We start from the raw sequence: 25,486 nt of genomic DNA, 5'->3' as shown, positions 1-25,486 counted from the left end.
GGGCTCCGAAAGAAAAGATTTACTACTAACAACTGTGGTGCTGACGAACATAAAGAAGATCGACTATCTGCATTTGCATAAAATGACAAAAAATCGTTTTGGATATTTCTATTAAGAAGCTGCGAGATTGAAATCGAATTAGAAGGCAATTTCCAGATGTTTGCACGTAACTAAATATTATTTTCAGTACGTGATACCTTTTGGCGGCAACAGCATATGTGCAAATAAATAATGTTGACAATGATTCAGCGCAAATTTGACATTGGCGTCACGTGGTGGAAAGGATAACAATAAAGCGGTACGTTTGAATAGGCTCTCGTCGGAGAGATTTCACTTCAGTTTTCATCAATGTATAATGATTTAATGAGGAATTATGTTGCTTGTATGTAGAACATGTAAAACAATCGACATGACAATTGCATCCCTTGGAAAATTTAACGGAGATTTTACTTGGGCTAAGAAATCAGACGTCTATCGAGATACAATATAAAAGAAAAAGAAGATACGTTGATACCAAAAACTGGGATTTTAGACATGAAGGAGGCTTGATTATGTAACGAACTTTGGAAGACCGTTTTATTATTAAGCAAGAAACTCTGTTGTGTATTTTTTTTTTTGAATACCTCTTTGACGTAGTGTATATGCCTTATGTCTTATCTAATTCTAACATTCACCTCAAATCACCTTATCGCTGGTTATACTTGTATATGCAGAATGAACTTAGGGAGGGGTTTTCAGTGAGTTATGAACATTTAGTAATGCACTATTATCAACTTTATTTAATCAGATCAGATTAGATTTTTGTGTTACCTAGATTCTGAGAGAAAATCCGCCCTGTCACTCTCTATAGTTCTGAATGTTGGCCGACTATAAAAGACAATGAATGGCGTTTCGCGGCAATGGAGACGAAAATATTGTTTTGGACTAATGGCGTAGCACGCCTTGATTGCATCCGAAATGAGGATATCCGCGATCGATACGGGATTGCACTGATCATGGAAAAATTGCAAGAGGCGTGATTCGAAAGCCTCGCGACTGCACTCAGATCAGGAAAATTACAGAGCATAATGGCGAAAGCGATCATGACCAGCCGACCCTCTGAACTCTCCAAGTGGTAACAAGTCACGGACTTTGAAGCCACCCGTGATCATGAGCAATCAGATCACAATTGCGGATTGTGGTAGCCTCACAAAATGCATATTCCCGACGGAGAAATCTGTAAAAGACATGCTTTCAACTCCATGGAAATCGTGCATTGAGTGTCTAAGGCGTAGCCAGCCAGAAAGGAAACTACAGCAATCCTCACCTTGGGAAAGCTGGAAATGCGACCACCGCCGGCCGACTATCTAAACCTGACTGCAAGCGGAAAAGGACAGTTCGGCAGAAGGAAGCTTCAGACACTAAGGAGGGACGACTACGGGCTGAATCTTGCTTATCACAACCTTCTCCTTCATCCTTATCACGACGAACGGAAGAAGGGAAAACTGACGATGGAGCGAAGTGGCCCAGACACCGTGGACCCGGAAAGGTACCCAGCAGACGCCAGCGGAAGACACTGTGGAAGAAGATGAGTAACTTTTCCTATACCTTTTACGGAACAAACGGAAGGTCAGCATGTCAAAGTCTCCTCCAATCTGGCAGCGAACCTGACAAAACTGCAGGAATGCTCTTATATTTTTCTGGTGCAAGACCCATTAGTTCCAATTAATAAAATCTGTCGCATTGGATCAGTTAAAGAGGCTAGGATCTTTTACGATGAAAGATCTATAAAACTGAGAATTTGTGTCCTGATGTGAAAACTGTTAGAGGCAAAAAAGATGTTCTCATGATAGGTTTTAGTTGCGGTCATTTTACAACATCAGATTAAGGGTAGGGAAGGGAAATTAAATTTTGGAAATGAGAGAGGGAAATGAAATCTCAGATGCCAAAACTCCGGTCCAGAGACATCTTTTAACAGGTCGATTTTACAATTGTTTTTCTTTACTTCGCGATGATAAATGGGATAAGACTGGGCGCATAGGTAAGATGAGTTGTGTATTATTATGCATTTCGACCATTTGACTTCAGTCACTGGGTAGTATTTATCTCAATGAACAGTGACCGCTAAATAGTCGCATGATTGTCGCACTCTTATAAATTGAGTACGCCGAATAGCGACTTGGAGACTATTCCCATGACGTTGAAGGCGCCTCGTTTCATCCTCCCAGGCCTTTCTTCCATAGCAACTAGCTCGTGTGTAATGTGAGTGCAGATCAAAATAAACTACCAGCTTCCAATAATGAGATATCAATTTTATATCTCCTGGCCTTCGAAATGAATGCCTGGTTGCTGGCTATTACCTCTACTTCCTAGTTGTTTATGGTCCGAATTAGCAAGCAAGTGAGCAATGCAACACGACAAAAAACAGCACCTTCCCCACCGTTTGCTTCTTCCTTTGTCGACATGGCGACTCTGAAAGATCGAAGACTGACGTATCTTGCGCCACTTCGCCTTTCTGTTCGTAAGTTTTCTGCACTGTTTGGTTCACTCAAGATAAGTCGTTGTTTCCTCAGTGTTCTGAGCTGGTAGCTTAACTAGGGGTGCCAATCTGTGAATTGCATGTTTCAAAATACTGGACTTCGTGCGTATTTCCGCCACCCTTGTTAAACCGTCATCACCGTAATGTACCTTAATAATTCTTCCCAGAGGCCATTTCATGATGGGAATATTATTTTCTCTGGTGATCGGGTTATGGATAAAATCCGGCTCAATAAGTTGCGGTGGGCGGGTCACTTTATCCGTATGGATGAGGATAATCCAGCCCGACGAGTCTATAAGGGTAATATCTATGGTAGAAAAAGAAGACTAAGCAGACCCTGCCTGAGATGGAACGATGACGTAGGCCAGGACGGCAGACAACTTTTAGGGATATCGAATTGGTGGACCTCGGCGCAAAACCGGGATGCCTGGAGTTTCTTATTAAGACCGGATACCGGTTGTTGCGCCGTTGATATTTTCTGCCATTGGTTTCCATTTATTGCGATGCTAAAGGTCGGTCAAGTAATCTTAGGACCAGTGTTCCCAGAATTTATTCTTGATGTATGACACCAGTTTCCATCGTATGTTGAGGTCCCCTTTTGTTGTCCTCGTATGTGGATCGATAGTTGCTATGGCTTGCCGATGAGAAAATATTTGGATGTTAAGGCACCTAGATCATTCGGGTCGCTAGATAGAGGTACAAGTGGCCTTGGATTAAAATTGCTTCCACATCTATGCTCAAGATGCATAGTGCCTCATAGGTTAAGGAAACTGACGCAATTTTTTGCAGAAGCAAATATTTGGTCGATTTAAGGGCTACCTCCCATGAGCCTCCAAAATGTGGTGCTTTTGGGGGGATGAAATGAAAAGTAATCCATCACATTCCTTCAAAATTCTCTCCTGTGCCTCTTGAGAATATATCGTTGATATTAATTCGTTCAGTTGCCGTTTTGCTCCTATAAAATGAGTGCCATCATTGCAATAGAGGTTTTGACAATATCCACATTGTCCAATAAACCGTTTGAGAGCCCCAACGAAAACTTGAGTAGACAAGTCGCTAACTAACCTTCGTGCTGAAGCAGCAATATGTCAGATAGCTTTTTTGTTGACGAATTCCTCGTGAGCGAAAAAAAACCATATAGGACCACTGAAAACTACTCCGCAGTTGATGAATAGAGTGGCTGCATTCAGTGAGGTGGTAAATTACCCATCATCTGCGCATATATCCTGCTCTTGTGCAGTAGGTGCACTATTGTATATGGATCGACTGCGCTATATTTTTTCCTCTTATAGGCTAAAATCGTTGCCTTGTAATTGCCAATAGCTATTGAGACCCTACGTGCATATTTCTTACACGCAAATCCGTAATTAATAATTTTACGAATGGATGACCGTAAGGTAGAACCGCGGGATGTTTCGCCTCGAATGAAATATTGGATGCTTCTAATCTTCTTCTCACTTGTAATAATCCTTCCTCATTAAGGAATACCGTGAGTCCGCGAAGAACACTTCTCTTGTTGACTTCTTTGTGCTGTGAGTTATATCACCTTCGAAGTTTTGTTGCTGGATTGCCTTCACTATAACCCATAAAGCTGCATCCAATTCTTATTGAGTCAATGGTTTATTGTTTACTACTACCCTTGAATATGTCCGAGTGCCTTTTGAAGGTTTCATTTTGGCATCCTTACTTCTTAAAAGTTTTATGAAATGCAGGAAATATGCTGTCACAGACCCATGGAAGTCTTCCAAACGAATTAGAATGTTGGATTTTGTTCACAAAACTGGCTTCTTCTTGCTGCGAAATCACCGGGTAAACGATTTTATCAACCTCCTGCTTCTCGTACATTTCGATTTCAACCTTGTCGTTAAAAGAAAAACTGATTTGGTCTATGTTTGGCGCTTCTGAATTTTGGCTTATGTGTTGCTTAAAGATTATGGGCCACAATAACTCCCGGTCATGCATATGTCCATAGAACCATAAGTAATGTTCACGAAGTTTTTCTAGGGATGTGCCCTCTGACAAAATATCCACTGAATTATCACCTGGCCTCACCACGCCGCCACAGCAATCTGACTATTACTGTACCGTCAATTCTCACGGGTCTTATGTATTCTGCAGCATCATACACCTTTTCCGACGCATCTGCGAATGTATGAATCTGCACGGACGAGCGCCACTAAACCAAGTGGATCGAAGATTCTTGCAATATCAGAGGTAACTGTCATTTTGGTTGCCCTACGCTGCTTTACACGATTGACCTTAATTTGGAACATGTATATTGTGTGCCATAATTCACTATCTGAGCATATGCTCAGAGTAGGAATTGTAGAAGATGATACGTGTCCATCCTGTAATAAGGAAGCCAAATCCAGGAACATTTTCTATGTGAATGCCTTGCCTATAGACGCATCAGACAACAGATCTTTAGTGCTGATGTGCTCCAGTTGTAATGGGTAGCATCACATCCATTAATGAATATCTGGGATATTTTTTTAGACGGGAGAGTCGGGTATAATGGGCCACTACGGTCTGAGCGCTCCGAGGCTATGCTTCCCCCCACCTTAAATACACATTCACCACTAAGAAAGATAAAATAAATAAAAATGAAATTTTCCCGTGTTCCCCATCTAAAAACGACGAATTCCAATGACCACCATTCGAATTCGGCTAGAGTATTTTGAGTAGTGTCCGGATAGCTGAGTGGTTACAGCACAAGCCTGTCGTATGGAAGATTGCGGTTCAAATCTCACTGATGTTAGCGGAATTTGTATCGTGGTTTGACGTCGGATACTAGTCGACTCAGGTGTGAATGAGTACCCGAATCAAATCAGGGTAATAATCTCGGGCGAGCACAATGCTGACCACATTGCCTCCTACAGTGTTACTGTAGTGTATCGTTACGGTACTGAATTAAGTGCTCCAACACATTTCAAAGCCCTGATCCAATATGAATTGTTGCGCCAATTATTATTTGAAGTAGTTGCAAATATAATATAATGTTATGTCATGAGTAAAATCTAATTTGGACGTTTATCAATAAATTAATTTTATTGGCGGGAGGTTCTAGAGTGATTGTCCAATAATTTTGGTTATTCAAAAAATCTAACAACTTCCGAACCTATGAGAACTATTGCTCACATGGATAATCGAAGTGCTAGAAACGAAAAGAAACCACTGGAACCGATAGAATCTGATGGCTGAATTCAAATCATTCACAGTGAAGAACATCAGAACGCCTATTGACCAAAGGGACAGCAATTTTGTTTAGAATGACACAAATAACCATTCTTATCTCGAACTCCTCAAAGTTCTTCATTGCAGCATTCATTGATGCTCCCATTATTATAAGCCGCGCAACTCGCCCAACTACCAACCTCTCTCAATAGAAGAGTTGAGCCTTGTATTATCCAAACACAAGGTTCGCTTGGCGAGAGAGATGGGTCGGTGGACCAAAAAACAGACTTCATCTTCTACCAATATCTCAACTGGCTGAACCCTCAGGTGAAGTCAAGTCTGCTTCAAGTTCTCAATATTAATGAAATGCACCAAAAGAGGCAACCCATTAGACGTTGCCCTGGGCAAAGCTGTTAGTCGTCTTCGTCTTTTTTGAATACTTTAGTGCTAAGCCTAAAAAAGGGGTCGGTGGACCGAAAAATGAGAGTAAGTTGCTCCCTAATCGATCTGGTCGGACATTAAGTGAATGTGGACCTAACATACCTCGTTTCGTAAGCAAAAAATTAGAAGAGGGATTTCAGATCCCCTTACATGTGACAAATGAAAGAAGTATACTGTATACTGTAAGGAGAAATATAATGGGTTGGAAAGTAGTTTTGGAAAGAAAAATAACAGTCGACCAAACTGGCATTCGGAAGAATACTTTCATTCATCTGTTCCAGCAAAAGTGGCAGACGAGATAACTAAAAATGGATTGTATTTACGTCAATAATAAGCCGCTTATCAAAAACGGACATTAAAATCGCAATGAACGACTCAAAATTAGGAGAGCATGAAGTGAACATGGAGCAAACAACATGGAGAAAAACAGCCAATTTACATGTCTTAGTAGAAAACGTGTTCCTGAGAAAATTGTCCATCGGTATCGGTGCTACATTATGATAGCTGAAGCAAAAACTTCTTATTAAATAGGGAAGTCAAATAAGGATATACGCTCTCCGTGATACCGTTTAATCGTTTATTTCCGGTATTGCAAAAAACAATACGTCAAAATAATAATCAAGCGGACTATATTGAACCGCTTGGGAGACATGAACTATGGGAGCGACATGGTAATATTAGCATCTACGCAAAAAGACGTGCAAGCAAGAATGTAATATGCAATGAAATCATCAGAATGTGGGCAGACCACATATGTCAAGGGCAAAACTGAAACTGTCTTATTAAAATTTAAATGAGGGAGAGATTTGTATAAATAAGAAATTCTACGTGGATAACTCATGCCCCACAAAGGAGTTAACCGGACACATTAGGCCCAAATTAAAAGCTATATGGCTTCACGGATGTAGTACTTGATAGTTACGACCTGGTTCGTTCGAAATTCTCCTCAATTTTTATATATGATTGCAACAGTGATCTGGCGAGGAGTCACTAACTAGAAACGGGATGTGTTTTGCTAGCAACCAAATTATGCACAAGATATAATTGACTTATTAAAGATAATGAAACGCCGACATGTTATTTACATAGCGTGCTGATTCCAAGCTCAGGTCTTGAGGCAACGTACTTTTTACTATCCTAAGCAAATCAAAAAATAAAACGGTTAGATCAGGGGGAGGAATGAATATAGATCAAATTATTCCACTATGCTAAATCCTACCTCATTTCCCTTGGTGACGGGTTTCACGAAAGGCTGACCAAAAAAAACCAATCAATATCGTCAAAAAAATCATCATGGTGAAGAAGAAGTCTTGGAGAATTTCTAGAACGTTCACGTCAGTCGAGGCCGCAGGGCGGGGCCCGGCCCTGTGTTCTTTCCACAGGCACTGTTACATGGGAAATCCTACCTCCAGCTCTCTGCACACTGCTCTATGCAGTGCGTCTCATAACAAAGCCGATCTAGAGTAACTGGTTTAAAAGTGGAATGATAGACTCATGAAACATGGTCTGAGGCTGAATTTGAATAAAATTGATTTTTTGAAGTTTGATTCCAATGAAAAAGGTTTCGTCGCTTTCAATATCAGCGACATGCTAAGAGCTCGGATCAATGTTGTCAGCGCAACTTCGATGAAGTGGAATTCAACAACTGGGGTTCTTTCTAATCGACGTATCAACGAACGTCGCAAACCGAAAATGTACAGCAGTGCCGTCCGCACTGCCCCCTTCTATGAGTACTGGCCAACTATGAAAGACAATGAACGACACTTCGCGATAATAGAGATGGAAATGTTGCACATCCGAGAGAAGCATCTTCGATAGCATGGACATGTAATTCGCGTTGACGACAAATGCCACAATTGGTCTTAACATCGAAATTGATGGGAAATTACCAAAGGCCTCCCGAGACAACGATGGCATGATACGCTAAATGGTGTTCTCAGAGTCCCTTGATTCTATTCAGATCCGACCTATGACCGAACAAAATGGCGCAACCGATGAGCATGAGTCGATCCCACTTCTGAAGAAATAGAAGGAGATTAAGGAAAAGCAGTATAAGATTAAAGATAATGACGAAATGTTTTAGATTTTGGTGACACGGAACTCTCTGTCTGCCTAAGGCTTAGAGCAACCTGATTCTGAAGGGGATCTTTTCAGATTTTGGCAACACAGGACGCTGTGCCTCACCAAGGCTTACAACAACCTTGAAATAACTTATTTCGATATATTTGGTATTACCTTGTTATTAGTGGTCTAATTTTTTTGTTTAATGGCAAATTTTATATAACCTTTATGGTTTGCTTATCCAATATGTAACCCTTCACGAATATTACAAAATCAAATGCGCAATGATTATTTTACGATGTTAAACTTCAGGTGAAAATACTGCAATCAAGGCATACACCTTATGCTGTAAATTCAAACAAAAACTTTACATAACTCAAAGTTGGCATGTCTAACCATTCACTCCTTTTAAAATTAATAAAACAAAATTTCAAAACATGAAAGGGGCAATAAGACTGCGTTTCAGCATCTCCAACGTATAACGCCGAACACTTGCCGTATGCATCAATTTCCCACGGCGAAAACTCTTACTTGTTGCGATTACCTTTTATAAAATATTTCGCACTTGAAGCTATTAATTTAGAAAGCAATCTCTGAAGAGCGATTGGTGTCGTTTGATCATCCAAGTACTTTGAGAACAAAAAGTGAAATTTCACTTAAATGGCAAGAGCACCACACCTGATTGTTACGGACTTTGAGTTAGGGAGAGCGAGCCTGGATACAGAGTTTGGTTTAATATTTCAAAAATATTTTATAAGCGGAATTATAAACCGAGGGCAATCGATTGGAAGTGACAGAAATCCAGATATTCTATTCATTATAGAGAAAATTAAATATTTCCATATATTCAATATATTCTTGATGAAACAACCGTGAACTTCATAGAAACTCATTTATGAATAAGATTGATCTCATCTATGGATGTACTTTCTCCAATCCAAACTTCGCTTATTCTTTTATCATAAAATCAAACAAAATTTTTTGCAGACTGTAAACAAAGACACAACCTTTCACACCAAATCAGATTTGAAAATATTACAAGCGCCAAATAGATAAGTATCTTTTCTCTTGGGTGATATCTTTAATTACCTTTTCCACCGACAACAATTTCCTACTTTCTACTACGGTAATAACGATCAGAGGAAATCTTTAATCTCTTCAATTCGCGTAGAAGCAATTTGATCAGGGAAAATGAGAATGAAAATGGCTGAAGCTGTGAAATTGAGTTGAAAAATGAAGGCAGCGAATCGACTCCAATTTGCGTTGGCGGTTTTTCGATAAAACTTCACAGGCGGCAAAATTTTACTGTGGAAAGTTTCAAATTATCAGAATGTCTTTATTTAGACAATTTTCCGATAGCTCTATAATCGTCGCGTTACTTGTGGGCGTCATTTGGCAATTAATGAGGAAAATTCAATTATTGACTGCGTTTTGCGAAAGAGACAATTGTCAATAATTTATTTGACAAATGAAAGGCGAGTGCAATTGTATTTCCTCATTGACAATGCTTACGAAGGTAGCCAGCGATTTGATATAAGATAATTGTTTGGCAGCAAACGTATTCACATTTTTAAGCCGTGACCTTTCCACTGCCACTTCGTCAGATTGATGAGTCAGTAATTATACCTCGATAATGGTACAAAGTAAAACACTGCTCTGAAAAAGTGTCCGAAATTTCTCCGCTCTACTTCGAAGAATGTTTATCTCTCAATGAAATGGAACATTGTCCAGGTTTAACATAATGACATCTCGTTGAAAACTTCTATTCCGGTTCACCTAGTTGCCACTATCATGTGCTGACGACTATGTTATACTCCGGCTAGTTTTTCACTGGACACCATTTAGGAATAGGACCATGAGCGAGATGATATAGTCATAATTAAACTTACTGGGGTAACTATTTCGGGTAAGAAAAGTGCTAGAGTAATCTTTGCCTGTGGTCACTAACTCTGCCTAATTATGTATGCCGAGCCGAGATCAACGGCAACAGTCCTCCGCCGAAGCAAGAACTAAGGAATCTGGTAGCGTATGCTGAATCACGTGGTGTCGAACTCTAAATGAGTTGTAATTCAGACACTACAAATATTTGCTGCGGGCATAGCGAATTGGTCTCACGACTATGATCGTAGGGTGTGCCTCTACGTTTGTGGGACCTAGACCAAGTGAAGTAATCGGCAAACACGGTAAAAACGATTCCAATGATGAAACCGAGAACTGCAAAAACTCAGGATATCAATAACAATGAAGTCTGATTAAACTCCAGGACTTCTCAGCATGAATAAAAGAGGCTTGTAGAAAGTTCGAAGCGGAACGAAACATGGAGACTTTAACGCCGTGCAGAATCCTTTAAAGGAATGAGTTGGCTAAGCTGCACTCTTTTAGAAAACCGGAAGGTATTTTCACAAATTCTAGAGTTGGGTCAAACAGATTCTCCTAGAAGTTCACTACTCGTGAGAACATGTGACAGAAGTGGGACGGAAAAAGTTGACGATTCTTCCAAACCTTTCAACAGAAAATATCTGGTGAATTTTCTGAAGATATTTTTTGGCCGTCATATTCGCCCATTAAGTGAAAACTAACATACATACCGCGCGAATGCGAGTCTGACCTGCATTCCCCGGTTTCTAAGACAGAGGACGCAATTCTGAAAGGTGAGCATGTGATGTTGATCGAGATTTTGGAACGGTTCGAAGAAATATACAACGCGCCGTTGTGTGTGCCTCGGGCACAGGCTTTCAATAAATCCAAATAAAACCACCATCGTATTGGGTTAGGGAAAAAGAAATGTCGTATTTGTGATCGAAATTTGACGCTTTATTTAACATACTTAGAATTATCCGTTTAAGTCAAATATACGCCGTTTTGTTCGGAAACTTGTTACCATTTAGAAAACAACTTCATTATCCCTCGTGTGGCACCTAAACACCCAGCTTTTTTGGAATCCAATATTCTGCAAATGATTCTAAACGGTTTTATGTTCTATACCCAGTTCCTGGTCAATCGAGCGAATACTCACATGCCGGTCTACTTGGATGATTTCGATGATTTTACCGATTTCTACGACGATTGACCTACCAGTACGGGGTGTATTTTCGACGTCTACTACACCAGAACGAAATCAATCAAACCAACGCTGTGCTGTGTGAATCGTTACAGTATCGGGCCCATAAACTTTACACATTTTTTTGGCCGCCTTCGTTGCAATTTTACCTCTCAGATAGTAAAAACGTAAAATATGACGAATTTCTTCTTTGGTGGGCTCCATCTTTGACGCGCTATAACTTGAGACTGAAACGTACAATCACAACACTGTCAAAGAGATACTTGTAGCACAGATTGTCGTCTTTAAGTCGCCGTATAGTATGAGCCGATGCGATAAGTACAACACAAGATATGTTTAAGTGTCGCCATCTAATGAAAAAAATACGACATTTCTTTTTCCCCAACCCAATATTATTTATAAATGGGAGAAAACTGAATCCAGGGTAGTTTTCCTGGGTGTCCCACCTATGAGCGTATCAGACATCAAACTTTTGTTTGGGGGAGGCGGGATATATTGCGTTAGACGGAGGCGTGTTCTATAAAACACTATGGTCTGAGTGCCCAGAGGCTGTTCCTCCATACAACAATGAAAATACAATTCATCCAGGAAGTGCACTTTGCAATGAAGATCTCATTTTTCACATCTACCGAAAACCCGCCCATACACAGAGAACAATCCTGAGAACATGGCTCCATAGCCGCCAATAAAAAATGGCACATGGCAAGTACCTAACAATATTTCTCTTACCCTCAAATGTTATCGAAGAGAAAAATATAATGGAAAAGTAAGTCAACTACGTGAACATCCTATTCACTCAATATGCATTACTAAACCTACTAAAACGATCGAGCATGACCCATGCTAACCAGGCACCGGAGCTAAAGAGAATCTTTAAAGCATTTGAGGTGCAAATCACATAGTCTAGTAGGTAAGTTGTGAAGGTATTTGTTAGCCAGAGGTTTTTATGTTAGAGGGAAAACTTTTTATTGAAATTATACACATACTATATTTTGGGAACCAATTGTTCCTTTCATCAGTGTGCGCTCTTTTTCACTAATGAGGACGACAAGGAAAAAACTACATTACCAAACGACAGGCGACCGGAGGGGCTCGGTTTTTGTTAGCTTCATGCTCGCAATATTTGTGGACCCAGCATGGCCAACCACTGAACTACTAACCGACCCCGAGAACAGTTAAAAAAGTTAAGCTAATTAAAGTAGATTATCGATCGTTTTGCCATTGGTAGGTAAATAAATTATAATGGGTCGCAATTCCAGAGTGATCATTTGATGACTTAAGGCTAGTCAGCAACCTCTCCCTCTTTACTTAGATTCAACATAAAATCGTAGTACTCGAGGCATACTTAATTCTACTGTGTTCCATATGTTTTGTTAACTATGCATACTTGCACAGCACGCGGACATGCTTTCTCAAAAATTTGTGGCAACAACTTTAGCCGTCTTTGAGGAAATAGGTGCAGTTCGACTTTGTTTTTGCACGAAATCTAAGGCATATCATTGGAAGTCGTGGTGCTTCCTTCTGGTTAAGAGGCAGCGAACATCAACCACAATCCAGCGAAATTAACACAGAAAAGGACGCCGATTGTCATGACCATACGAAGGAAATAAAAATCTCTAAAATTCTTCGGAAGGGCCAATACCAGAAAGCCGCCCAGGCCACTGAAGTAACATTGTCTACGCAATCAAAAGGAATATGGATTGACAGGTTACGAAAACCTGACAACGTTATCAGAAAAAAAAAACAATGGCCGCTAAACAGCACACGGTCCTTGCAGTTCTCCATGGAAGTGGCGTGGCGCAAGCTACAAGTAGTAAACTGTCGTCAGAAGTTCGAAATAATGCAAAGGCTAAAATAAGTGAATCCTCGATGTGTGTGTTGCCTAACACATGTTCTCACCCCCTCCTAGCATGTTTTTGGGTCGTACCATGCGAGGACCAATTCCTCTTGTCATCGCCCGGAAAAGCGTAAAGGTCAAGCCAATCTCGTATTACGGGGTTTCTAGCAGAACTGTGGTTCGTGTTTGGTTGCAGAAGGTCTGCATTGGCAAGGGCAAGCTCGTCTAATGTCTGATGGTACAGATAGACAGACTCTCTCCTACCTTAGGTTCTAATGAATGCAATGAAAATAGCGTCGATAGAAGCGATAAAATTCTGTATCATCGGCTCGCGACCGGTCGATGCCACCGGAAAAGCTATACCTATATAACTTAGGAAAGTTAACCTGCTAATAGGCTATGAATGCCGACCTAAGGAAAATCATTGCGGGGCAACTTGGAAATCAACGAATGAGGCGATGCCCTGCTAGTTACTTGTATAAACTCCAAATCAAAGGAATTGTAATGGCTGGAAGGAGTTCAGTAGTAGGAGCAGTATCCCATCCGACATTGTGCCTTCCTTCGAGGGCCCGGTAACCAACAACCGACATGTTCTGTTCTGTACAGCTTAGTGTTCACAATAGTGAACTTGGGCCGACCGCCAGAACTCAAAGCCGGGATTAACTACTGGAGCCTCGTCAATGCACTCCAAATGGAGAAGCCCATCGCGAAAGCCTTGATTGTTAAATCTTGGGTTCGTTCCAGGCTCCAGCATTTTTTTCCACAGCATTCCCGGAGGATGGTAAATTGTCCCTCAGACATTTTACCATCCTTGGAGGAAGCTCCCACGGCAGCAGTCAGAGTTGAGGCTGCTGATTGCGCACACGTGCTCTTTTTTCCTGCCTTCGTGTCAGTATTCCTATGATAGGGACCAGCTGCCGCCAGCTTGGTCTTTCTAGGTTCACGGTGTCTGCGCCGCTTGGATCCATTTCCAAATACCGGCGTTAAACCAGTAGTGTCCACGCATCAGCTTCCCTTTCTTCCGCTCTTCCCGGTAAGGGTGAAGGAGAAGATTCTGACAGGCAGGATTTAGCATGTAGTCCCCCCTCCTTAGCGGCCGAAGTTCGCTTCTGCTGAGCCTTCCTCTTCCGTTTGCAGATTTGGGCTTTAGTACCGCGGACGGGCCGGCAGTAGTCGAATTTCCAATTTTTCCCAAGTTGAGAGTTTCCGTACGTTCCTTTCTGGCTAGTTTCGCCGTAGGCACTAAATGCAACCCTTCCACTGAGTCGGAAAGCATGGCTCCTACAGATTTATCTATAGAGGGGTATGAATGTGGTGACGCCTCCGAAATCCACATCTCGGCCGCGACATGATTGCTCATGGTGTCGCGGGTGGATTCGAAGTCTGTGACTTGGATATGCCCTACATCTCTTTTGCTGTTATTTTTAGCTGTCTTTGAAGTGACTACCAGTATAGACTATATTCATATTTCGCTCCTGCTTTGCATCATACTGCAAAAACGAGGAAAATTTCCTGATTCCCAAATGCTGCGTGCTTCAAAGAAACTCCTGTACGTAACAAGTCTGAGCAACTTTTTTTGTTTGAGGATAGAGTGATCGGCCAATCTTTTTGGTCGAATATCCAACTCTCTTAAACTTTCTTATCGCAAGTTTGGTTTCCAGAGCAGAGGTAACTTATTAGACGCTGCCTCTTCTCTGTTCAAAGCAGCGTAGCCGAAAGCGGCTTCAGGCGTTTTTAACTACAAACATACTAATTCAACAATCCGAGCCCTGTGCCCGCTTTCGGTCACGCTGCTTCGCAGGGCGAACATGACACATCATTCGATGACTACCCTGACGCAAAAAAGCATCAGCAAAAGTTTTTGGACAAGTTCCGAGTTTTCTTAATCTGCCCGTTCAATACAAATGAGGTCGGAAAACACTGGACCGCACTGATGTGAGGCACTTGAAAATATATTCTTCTGACTCTAACCTATGTTTTGGGCAGTCAGATAAAAATGGCAATTAATGAATGTAGAGGATTAATTGGAAATACGAAGATACTTTGCAAGTATTGTACCTGGCCGTTCTTCATATTTCATCCGCATGATATTACGATGAAAATACATGGCTCTGGCTTGAAAAGTCCACCGCCTCAGTTCTAGTTTACATTGAATTTATATTGTTCCCTCTGTGGGCTACCAGGCAATTAAGATAGTCGAAGCTTCCATCTTTTATCAGATGTCTCTTGGGAAGCAGAAATCGGTAACGCTGTCATAGCCTAAAATGGAATGTTATATCTCCAGATTTGTCTGCTGTCCAACCTAAAACCTATAACCAACTTCATATATTTCATGAACCTATTTAAAGGTTCAAAAATTATCGTTTTCTCATCAGTAGATCTTGAATGCATCTTTTAATTTAATGCCGAATTTGCCTACTCTAATTAAGTCACGGAGTTAGGTTCATTCTAAATTCGGAATATAGGTACGAACATAGAGAAAAGGAATAAGGTCAAATGTCATTCTATTTTCGTATTTTCAAATTCTACATACATTTTTTTACGAATTCCAACCTGTAAGCGATAATCTTACGTCAGTTAGAATATCCAAGGTAAGTGTTTTATTCCCGTAGACGGAATCCAATTAATTTTCCCAAACAAATTATACCGCGTTAAAAATATCCAACACCATATAATGAAATTCTATCGCATGAACTTTATGCAAGTGAAATCCTATGCCGTCTTGTATTATGAGGGGCGAAATACAGCAACAGTTGCCCGGTGACGAAGTACTATGAACCCACAATATCCGTCCACATTTTTTTAAATTTAAATTGAACATTATACAATAGAAAGGTATGGCAAAAACCTGTAACAGTTTGAGGGTTATTAGCATACGTTGTTTGTTTTCGATTTGAAACCGAATAGTGGCTGACCAACGACTCAATTGAAATCGATTACATATGTCTGTTGGCAGAGAATGACCGCGCCATACATTGGGTCAGCAGTAATTGCCAAACGAAATCCAATCCTACATTCATGAATCCAGAGAAAGAATGCCTGAATTAGTTGCCCTTCCATTTCCGGAATAAAACAGAATTGGAGATTTGGGTTGCCGGTTTTAATGCAGGTCTTTGATAAAAGAGCCGAAAAATGAGATTATCTTTCGTAAGCCTACCTAAACTAAAATATGTGAACATGGTATGGTATGGTATCAAATATCACTCGAAAGTCAAATATTTTCAAGATCCATTGAATCCTCTTTCGTGCTTCAAATGAAAAAAGCTTATATTCTGTTCTTAAGGATAGTATTCGTCCATAATGTTAGCAGGAACAAGGAGAGTTCCTGTTCGTTCCAAACTGTACTTTCTTCGTTGATTTTCTTCTGAAATATGAGCTGGAATTTTATCGCAGAATGGTGTAAAAATTACATCTATATCAAACGTCTGACTATACGGTTGCCGATTCTTTTGATCTCGTGATCGGATTCGAATCGTGGCGCGTCATGGACGTTTATGTCCGCTCCGGCTTATTACTTGAACAGCATTATTTGTATTCGCATTGGTCACTGGTGGCGCATTGTTCGAGCACAGAGTCTGCTATAAAGTCAGTTGGATTTCAACTGACGGCCGCCGTATGAGCAATCAGATTGACTACTTCGCGATCAGCAGGTTTAATAGTTGTCTTCTGGATGTGTACAACAAGAGAGGCACGGACATCGGCCTCGAAAGGGATCAAAATCAAATGATCGCTTACGTTCACTTGCGTGTTGTGTCCGCTACTTCTTGCAAGGGGGGGAACTGCGACCGTTTGTAAGACCCAGCTGTCGCTCGACAGTGGGAGAGCTATATTGCTGATCGAGCGGTAGATCTACTAAGTAACGCGCCTGAGAATATCGATGAGCATCGGGCGGCCATCAAAAACGTTCTTTCTCGTAACAGTAACAATGAAAGCAAAGAAGAAAAGGAATATGAATGTGCATGCCCAAAGCTCCGCTTGTGCAAATTCATTAAGGAGTCTGCATGGGTTCGGTTTTTTTAGGTTTACCTGTTAGCTCCTTTTCCGGGCGAAATGAACTTTATTTAGAAAATGCTAATTCTTTTCATAAGCACGCCTTTGGATGACAATTTTAGTGTATGTCTTTGCGCTTCACCCAGACCAGGGATTCGCTTTTAGGTATAGAGTTAACTATGAACGAAGGTACTAAGCAGATACCCAGAAAGAATGCAAAATTCCTGATATCGAATCATGCAGGCAAAGAATGACATCTAACCTGGGGGGCCGCGAATTGACATACTTGATCTCCATGTACTATATGTTTCTTACAGCGTCTGGATTAAGTCAATATATATATTTTAAAACACATCCCCACTGTTCTGTTGCCTTTATTAGCAGGCTATCTACAAACAGGTAGCAGGTGATCTTGTAGCCTTTTATATTTTTTTCTTTATAATCTTAACCTATTTACAAAGAATTGTCTGGATGACCCTTTTTCTGATTCCATGCAAAATAAAGAGCCAGAAAGAGAAGAGAGTCATATCGTCTTATCTGAGAGAGTCATTTGTAACAGACTTCCCTATCATAGAATATAAGGATGACCTATAAAATCGCCCACGCCTTAGACGTAGTATTGAAGGTAACTTAAGACGCAATGTCCTCCAGGAAATGTTGCGTCGTCGGGATGTTAAATGTTAAAAAATGCGTTCAATTCCGCCAGTTGAAAATAGATAAAACGAATGTGTCTCATTTTTATATTAAGCTAATTAAAAGTTATCTCTCCAAAAGAAGTATATCGTCATGGTAATTTCAGTGTTGGGACCTCTCCAGCGGAGTGCGATGCACAACAGTGTTCTCGTCATTGCAGTATCAAAGGGACCTATGGTAATCAGTTTTGCGGTTGATTTCGCTGTGGTTGTTGTTGCAACCGATTATTTCCATAAAAAATGTGGCTAGAGCTGATTGGGCTTGGCTGAGTGGAGTAAAATGTATACTTTCTTGACTGTAGGAAAAGGTCACACCATCACTTCAAAACTTGTTACCAAGTACCTGCAGGTGATAATTGCCGCGGAAACCAATTTCAAAGGACATCTGAACGCATCGTTAGCATGGATGTTCTCCAATATTGGTGACCCAAGATAGAACCGGAATGATTCATTCCACTCTTTTATACGCAGCACCGATCTGGCAGGAATTAAATATAATATCAGCTACCGCTTAGTGAAGCTGAGGGTGTGCAGCACTTACAGGTTTCTGGTAAGCGAAATACACTGAGAAAAAGAGATTTGAAAAAGATACATAATACCGAAGGTCGGTAAAAAATAGGAACAACGGGCAACGATGATTGCCAAAATGATTGCTGACCCCACGCAGCGATGATAGCGAAATTAATTATCACCTGTATCAACGGCTGAATTAAACCTTATGGGATTCCGGTTGGACTTCAAATTCCTCAGAAATTTTATCCCTATGTAGCATATGACATTTTCTAAATAACTTAAAGTACAAAGCGAAATCCAACTAAATTGCATTCTGTCTTCTTCTTGTTATCGTTTATGTTTTTCATGCGGCCATTTCGTTGGAACATGGCATCTTTCTTCAAAAACCTCGACTACACTGATGATATCTATTTGCTCTGATCAGATTATGCACTTTGGCAAGGGGTTCTAGATTTCGAAGAGGCGAGCAAAGTTAGTAGAGTGCTGAAGATAAATACCGACAAAACCAAGTTTCTCGGTGTGCCTTGTGATCGCACTGTTCCTATCTGCATTAATCTATCTTGGTAGCGTTTTTCTGCTAACGTTGTCACCGAACTTGATGTTACCAACGTATTAACAGCGCTAAATCCACTTTCATTGTTTTGCTTAAAATCTGGAAAGCAGCAGACAAATAGAGGAGGGGTATAGGCTTCGAGCGCAATGTTGACCACATTGCCTCCTAGTGTACCGTTACGGTCTTGAATGAAGTGCCTTAACACACTTCAAGGCCCTGATCCAAAATGGATTGTTGCGCCAACGATTATTATTATAGGCTTCTCGCAACGACTTGAAGGCGACTGAAAGACATTCGGCGAATCATCAAATATGACACAATCATGACAGAGCTCTGTGATTATAGAAAGAGTATATGTACCGAATCACAATAAATTCCGTAATAACTAGGACTCAGGCAGATGAGAAAAGCGCGAAAAAACGAAAAGTGTGGCCGTGTGAAGCGTAAGAATTTGAAAAGAATGAATACAGGTGGTGTTACTGGGCGAGAATATCGAAGACAACCTGCTCAGCGGTATTTTTTTAAAATTCCTATCTACAGTCATAAAACAAGTCGGAATACCGGAAGCTCGCGCTTCGGATATAAAGGTTTTGTGTTCATCTTATGTAAGAAATTTCAACGCATATTTTTCTATCCGTATATAGCTACAAATCCAACATACTCCTTCATATTTTTCCAAACTACGAGACATACGTACATATTACAGCCATAGATATTACGCTCACCCTAAACAAACAAACTGCCTATTTCCGAATACTGTACACATATAGGCACGTATATAAATTGATCGTACCCATATTTCCGATTTACTTCTTATATCTATTTGAATTAGGCACCACCCGCAAAGTTCATTAGCACGCATATATTATATACCTACATACACACATGTCTGGTTGGCAAATAACTAAAAAAACTAAAAGAAAATAATTCTCTGCGACCCAATTCATAAGAACTCATTTCGTTGTGGTATTGATGAATTGATATGTGATGATGACGTCATGCAGGTTGTAGAGTGCACGAAATTCACAAAAAATTGTAAAGTTTCACCTCCTATAACTTTGTTAATAATAATTGGATTTTCTTCAAACTTGACCAAATTGTGTATTATATTCTTCATTACACGCATGCCAAATTTTGTACTTCTGGGATGAACATAAGGGGGGTGCCGGGTAAATTTCTAAAATGTGGAAATATACTATTATTAACTTTATTTATGCAGATGTCGGAACCGGATATATTTTGAGGCCTAGATTTCGTAAAGATGCACCACTGTGATTTTTTTCAGATTTTTCGGTTGGATAGGTTTTGAGAACGAGACCTGTTACACTTTTTGGGGGTCATACTTTGAGCGCTCACTCCTTCATGTTTCACCCAATATCAAATATTGTACCAGTTTCGAAAAGTACTAATTGAGACCTTTCATTTGATACCCCACATGGCTACATTCTGTGAAAAAAAAATTTGCACCCTCCATTCACATGTATGGGGAGCCCCCCCTTAAACTTAACACAAGATGGCGCCACTTACTGCATGTAAAGGGATCACCAGATTACATACTCTCACCAATTTTCGTAACAATCGGTCCAGCCGTTTCCGAATAAATCGGGTGTGACAGACAGACAGACGGACAGACGGAATGATGCCGATTGACATCTTGGCAGATGAGATGGCGAACATATACAATGCAAAGCCAACCTCTTCCTCATCGCGGACGAGGAAGACGGAAAGGGAGAGATCCATAAATAGATGGCAAGAGCGGTGGGAACGCTCGGGAAAGGGCCGGTGGACGCACAGGCTCATTCCTGCCATCAAGGAGTGGTTGGAGAGACGACACGGTGAGATTAATTATAATCTCACCCAGTTTCTCACGGGGCACGGAGGATATCTCCAATACCTTCACAGGTTTAAATTGGAGACCTCACCCGATTGTCCAAATTGCAATGGAGTCCCAGAGGACCCAGAGCATGTATTCTTCCACTGTCCGAGATTTATGGAAGAAAGGAGGAATCTAGAGGAGACTCTAGGGGAGGTGCTGGTACCAGAAAATCTGGTGCCGAAAATGCTAGCACATCAAGAGAATTGGGATGCGGTAAACTCCATGATCGCATCTATCCAAAATAAACTGCGAAAAGCAGAGGAGAGGAGAAAAACGCGGTCACGTGCGCCGCGTATAGAAGAAAGGTGATAAAGCTAGAGTGAGCTGACTCCGCCCCGTGATGTAATACCTTATGGTGGTTCCGCGGGGCAGGGAGGGAGTCGGGGGTGGTTTTAGTGGGTAAAAATCCCACACGCTGGTGTGTCCAGACCAGTGTCTTTTTGAAGATTTCCACCTCCTCAAAAAAAAAAAAAAAAAGACAGACGGACAGACAGACACCGTCTCGATTCTAATAAGGTTTTGTTTCACACAAAACCTTAAAAAGACGCACTGACACACTAAATAAACTTTAGTAAGGTTTCATTTTCCATGTTCCGGGTCGGACCAAATGGAAAGCAACTTACTCCCTCGTTTTTGGTCCACGGACCCCTCGTTTAGGGCTTAGCACCCAAACTTTCAAAATATTAGGCGATGATGGCTTTACGGATTCTTACCAGGGCAGAGGCAAATCGTCAAACGCTGCCTCACCTCTGCCCTGGGAGCAGCATAACCGAAGCGGCTCGCAGATGTTCCTTTATATAATTCGTAGAACACAACATAACTACGAATTATATTGAGCGCAAATTCGCCCTATTGACCAGAGCTTGGCCAGAGCTGAAAATATTTTTTTGAGAATTGTGGGCTCCTAAGTCCGCATTAACTTAATACGGGGCCGGACCAAATTGGAAGCAACTTACTCCCTCTGTATTTGGCCGGATGATTTGCCTCTGCCCTAGTAAAAATTTTGAATGTCCATCTATCCTGACATCGCTCGACCTACGAGTTACGACGTTTCCGCAAATCTCTAGATCTTTACTACACGCCCTGTGAGTTGGAAGTTAAGAATACACTTAAAGTTTTCCCTGCTTGCCGTAAGAGGCGACTAAGAGGGATAGAAATTTGTGGGCTAGCACACTGCAAATTTTGAAACTTTATTGTCACCGAAACGTCAACAACACCTCGGATAGAGACTGACCTCACGGTAACGTCTTTTGGCCCTCCACAACGGTAGCGGGGGTTCTCAAAATGGTCGCTTTCTCCAACTGTGGACCTAAGCGAAGTAAGATCATGGGACTCTGGAAAATACTCCACTTTCTCTTGACAAAATAATGGCAATGCGCTTTTGCACTTTCTAAAGCCAAATGGTAGCAGACGCGAATGTGGTGTCGGGTTGCTTCTGACGGCTACCGCAAGAGGCGCTCTTTCGAACAGTACGCGGAATTTAAATCTTCGCTGCACTTGCTTTTCGTCATTTTCGAAAAAGCTTTCGATAGTGTGAACAGGGACTGTATCTGGAGTGCTGTACGTAGGAGGGGCATTCCGGTGAAACTATCAGAGCAACATACGATGGCGCAAAATATCACCACGAGGATTTTGAGGTCCAAGGCGGAGTTCGCCAAGGTTGCATCCTGTCACCGATGTTATTTCTTGCTGTTATCGGTGACGTTCTTCATGCTGCCTTGTCCGGAGCACGTGGAGAAATTCAATGGACGATGACATCTGTCCATCTGTCCAACTGGACTACACTGAAGAGATCTGCTTATCCTCTCATAATCCTCATATTATGCGACGACAGAAGAATTTTAAAAATTCATTGTCAGTCAAAAATTACCAGTACTGCAGATAAGGTCTGATTCGTAATAAAGGTTATGAAAATGTTTTCAGCTATGAAAAGAGCTTTTTGAACAAACTGAAAATACTGTATAGCTTCTTATTTCACTCGGTATCTAAGAAAGTTGAAAAAAAAAACCTGACGGCACTTGGTAGACATGTTCCTATTTCATACCAAGACGTACTCCATCCATCGATCTACTACGGAAATCAAGAAATTTTTTTCACGCCTATTAAAATACGATCAGTTTCTTATCAGCCAACAACACTGCACGAGCGGTACAGGAATTTGCGCTATTTTTATCAGAGTCAAACGCGTGCGCTAGATCGTCTTTCAAATGTCACAGTCACGTTTTCATGCCTTTGAAAAATGAGACGATGAGCACGTGGATCAAAGGAAAATTTCCTATGTGACTTTTCCTTTGATGATCAAATATAATTCGTTTGGGTCTTCAACTTTGCCCTGAGAATTCACACATTATGCGCATGTGAACTTACCTTTATTGATGAACGTTCCCAAACTGCGCACTGCGGTAACTGTTGGCGGCTGCAAGACATTCGATCCATGTATAGCGTTGCTATTATTGAAATCTGGATCGTCTGCGTCGAAAAGGACATTGTCCTCCCACTCGCTGAGAATCCGATTGCCGTTCCCGTACTTCATCTGAAAAACAATGAGGTGAAATTTGATGATTCTAGTCAATGAAAAATAAGCGAGGAATTGATTACTGGGAACATTTGATTGGTATCAGTTTTCTGAGCACTCAAACCGTTGACGAGTTTTTATGAAATTGTAAATTTAGTGACAACTGAGTCAACATTATCAACGCCTTGCTGAATTAGCGTCTCATTTATCTGCCTCTAGATAAATACATCCGATTATGATTTGCGTCAGCAGCCAGTTGGAAAAGTAAATTCTGAGATGTAAGATCACAGAGGCCGTAGCGTGACTTGCGACTTCTGGAGATTTATGTGATAAATAAATGCATCCAGTGAAGTGGAAACTATTATGATGAAATATGTCCACTTTTTGCTGCAATAGGGAAAGGGAACTTGAAAATTAATTTGAAAGCTGCAGAACTGGGCAGCTTATCATAAATGGGTTCATGCAGTACCGGAGTCAAGGAAATACACAGTTCCAATATACTGAATTCATCAAATCAGTCATCGGCCAATTGACAGTAGAAAAGATAAAACCACATTCACAGCGTAGCGTAGGGTGCCGCAATCCAACAACTCCACTCATCTTTTTGAATACGGCCGCAAGCTTCTTCGAATCTAACCTCAACGGCTGAATCAAACAAGAGTAGAAAAGCTTCGCGGCATCCTCGAATACCTCATTGTTGTTTTCCTACTAGGAATGGCCGTCTGATGCTTATAAAGACAATCTCTGGGTTTTGAATTCAGGTTCATAAAAATAACTCGACATTCTAACAAGTCGGGAAACCGAAAGCTAGACGCTTCAGGTATGAAAGGTTTTGTGTATTCCTTTTATAAAGAGATTTGGGTGTGCAATTGTCCCATTAGCATGTAGCACGTAAAATATGCATATATTATGTGAAAATAGCCACTTTCAAGTGATATTGACATTCATAGTCTTGAATTTACAGGGGAGCGACAGATTTGACCTAGTATAACTTTGTTAGTAATAGTGCCATTTTCATCAAACTTAAGGGGGGTTTTCCTGTCAATTACTAAAAATTATAGTAATACACTATTATTATTAACTTTATTTGAACAGGTATCGATATGGAGGGTATTTCGGAGCCTAGGCGCCATATAGTGGCAATCCCCTGATTTTTTCCAGATTTTTCGGTTTGGTAGTTCCTGAGAATGGGTTCGTTAAAAAAAATGACCATTTTCAATCCCCCGCACTCCCCACCTTTTCAACAAAAGTTAAAACTAAGATCGACTTCGAAAAGTACTAACCGAGACCTTTAACTTGATACCCCACATGACTATATTTGATGAAAAAATAATTTACACCCCCCTTTTGCATGTATGGGGACCCCTCCTTATATTCATCGTAAAAGGATGTAACTCACTATATGCGTGAACATTCACAGTTCCCACCTTTTTACCAAATTTTGTGTCAAGCGCTATAACCGTCTCCGAGAAAAACGCGTGTGACGGACAGACAGACAGACAGACAGTAAACCGATTTTAATAAGGTTTTGTGTTTACACAAAACCTTAAAAATTAATTCGAAACAAGAAAAATCCTAACATGTAAACTAGTAATCTTACAAACTTCTCTACTTAATTAAAATTTTGTATCTTTTGTCGTCTTTTTGTAGCTGAACCTCAACCATCATAGAAATCTAAAATAGTACCAAGTGTAAGATGAATGTTATGATTTTGGATATTGCAGATGTTACTGTTTGTCTGTCTGCCTGCCACATGCAGCGGGTGACATCGTTCTACATTGAGTTTAATTACATTGCATACATCCAAAAAGCGAGGTGTAAATTTGTTCACACGGAATATAGCCATGTGAGGCATTAAATGAAAGGTATTGATTTGTACTTTACCGAATTTTACATTGATTGCAAAAGGTGTAAAGGTGTAAAAGGTTAAAAAGCCCAAACTTGGAAGTGAGATAGAACGATTCCTTCTCAGAAACCTTCCAAGCTGGTCTCACTTTTGATATCTGTAAGAAAGGAAGGGTTAGCACGTTAAAAAGTGTACTCCTAAATGCCCCCCTCCCCCTCTTTTCAATAGATGTGGTTCTTCAGAAGCCAAGTCTCTTGTTTCCCAAGACCATTACATTAGCCTTTGGTAATAGCTACATCATGTACAAAGTGAGCCTACTATTAATAAAACATTTCGGATCTAGACTGGCAGTTAAAAAAAAACCTCCCCTCAAATACTACGCGGCTAGGGCACGGTGGACCTCCTAATC

General features: G+C 40.8%; 1 protein-coding gene across 2 annotated transcripts in view; it reads right to left on the bottom strand.

The window, feature by feature from the left end:
• Window positions 1–25,486, bottom strand: part of LOC119646689 (protein pinocchio) — a 220,109-nt gene that overhangs the window by 179,086 nt on the left and 15,537 nt on the right. For both annotated transcript variants that reach the window (XM_038047252.1, XM_038047251.1), the window contains exon 2: window positions 23,084–23,249. In XM_038047252.1, coding sequence (XP_037903180.1) covers window positions 23,084–23,249 — 166 coding nt within the window. The remainder of the gene's footprint in view (window positions 1–23,083; window positions 23,250–25,486) is intronic.

This window comes from Hermetia illucens, chromosome 1 (genome assembly GCF_905115235.1).
Source record: "Hermetia illucens chromosome 1, iHerIll2.2.curated.20191125, whole genome shotgun sequence".
In the NCBI taxonomy this organism is placed as follows: domain Eukaryota; kingdom Metazoa; phylum Arthropoda; class Insecta; order Diptera; family Stratiomyidae; genus Hermetia; species Hermetia illucens.
This window is presented reverse-complemented; position numbering and strand designations above follow the sequence as displayed.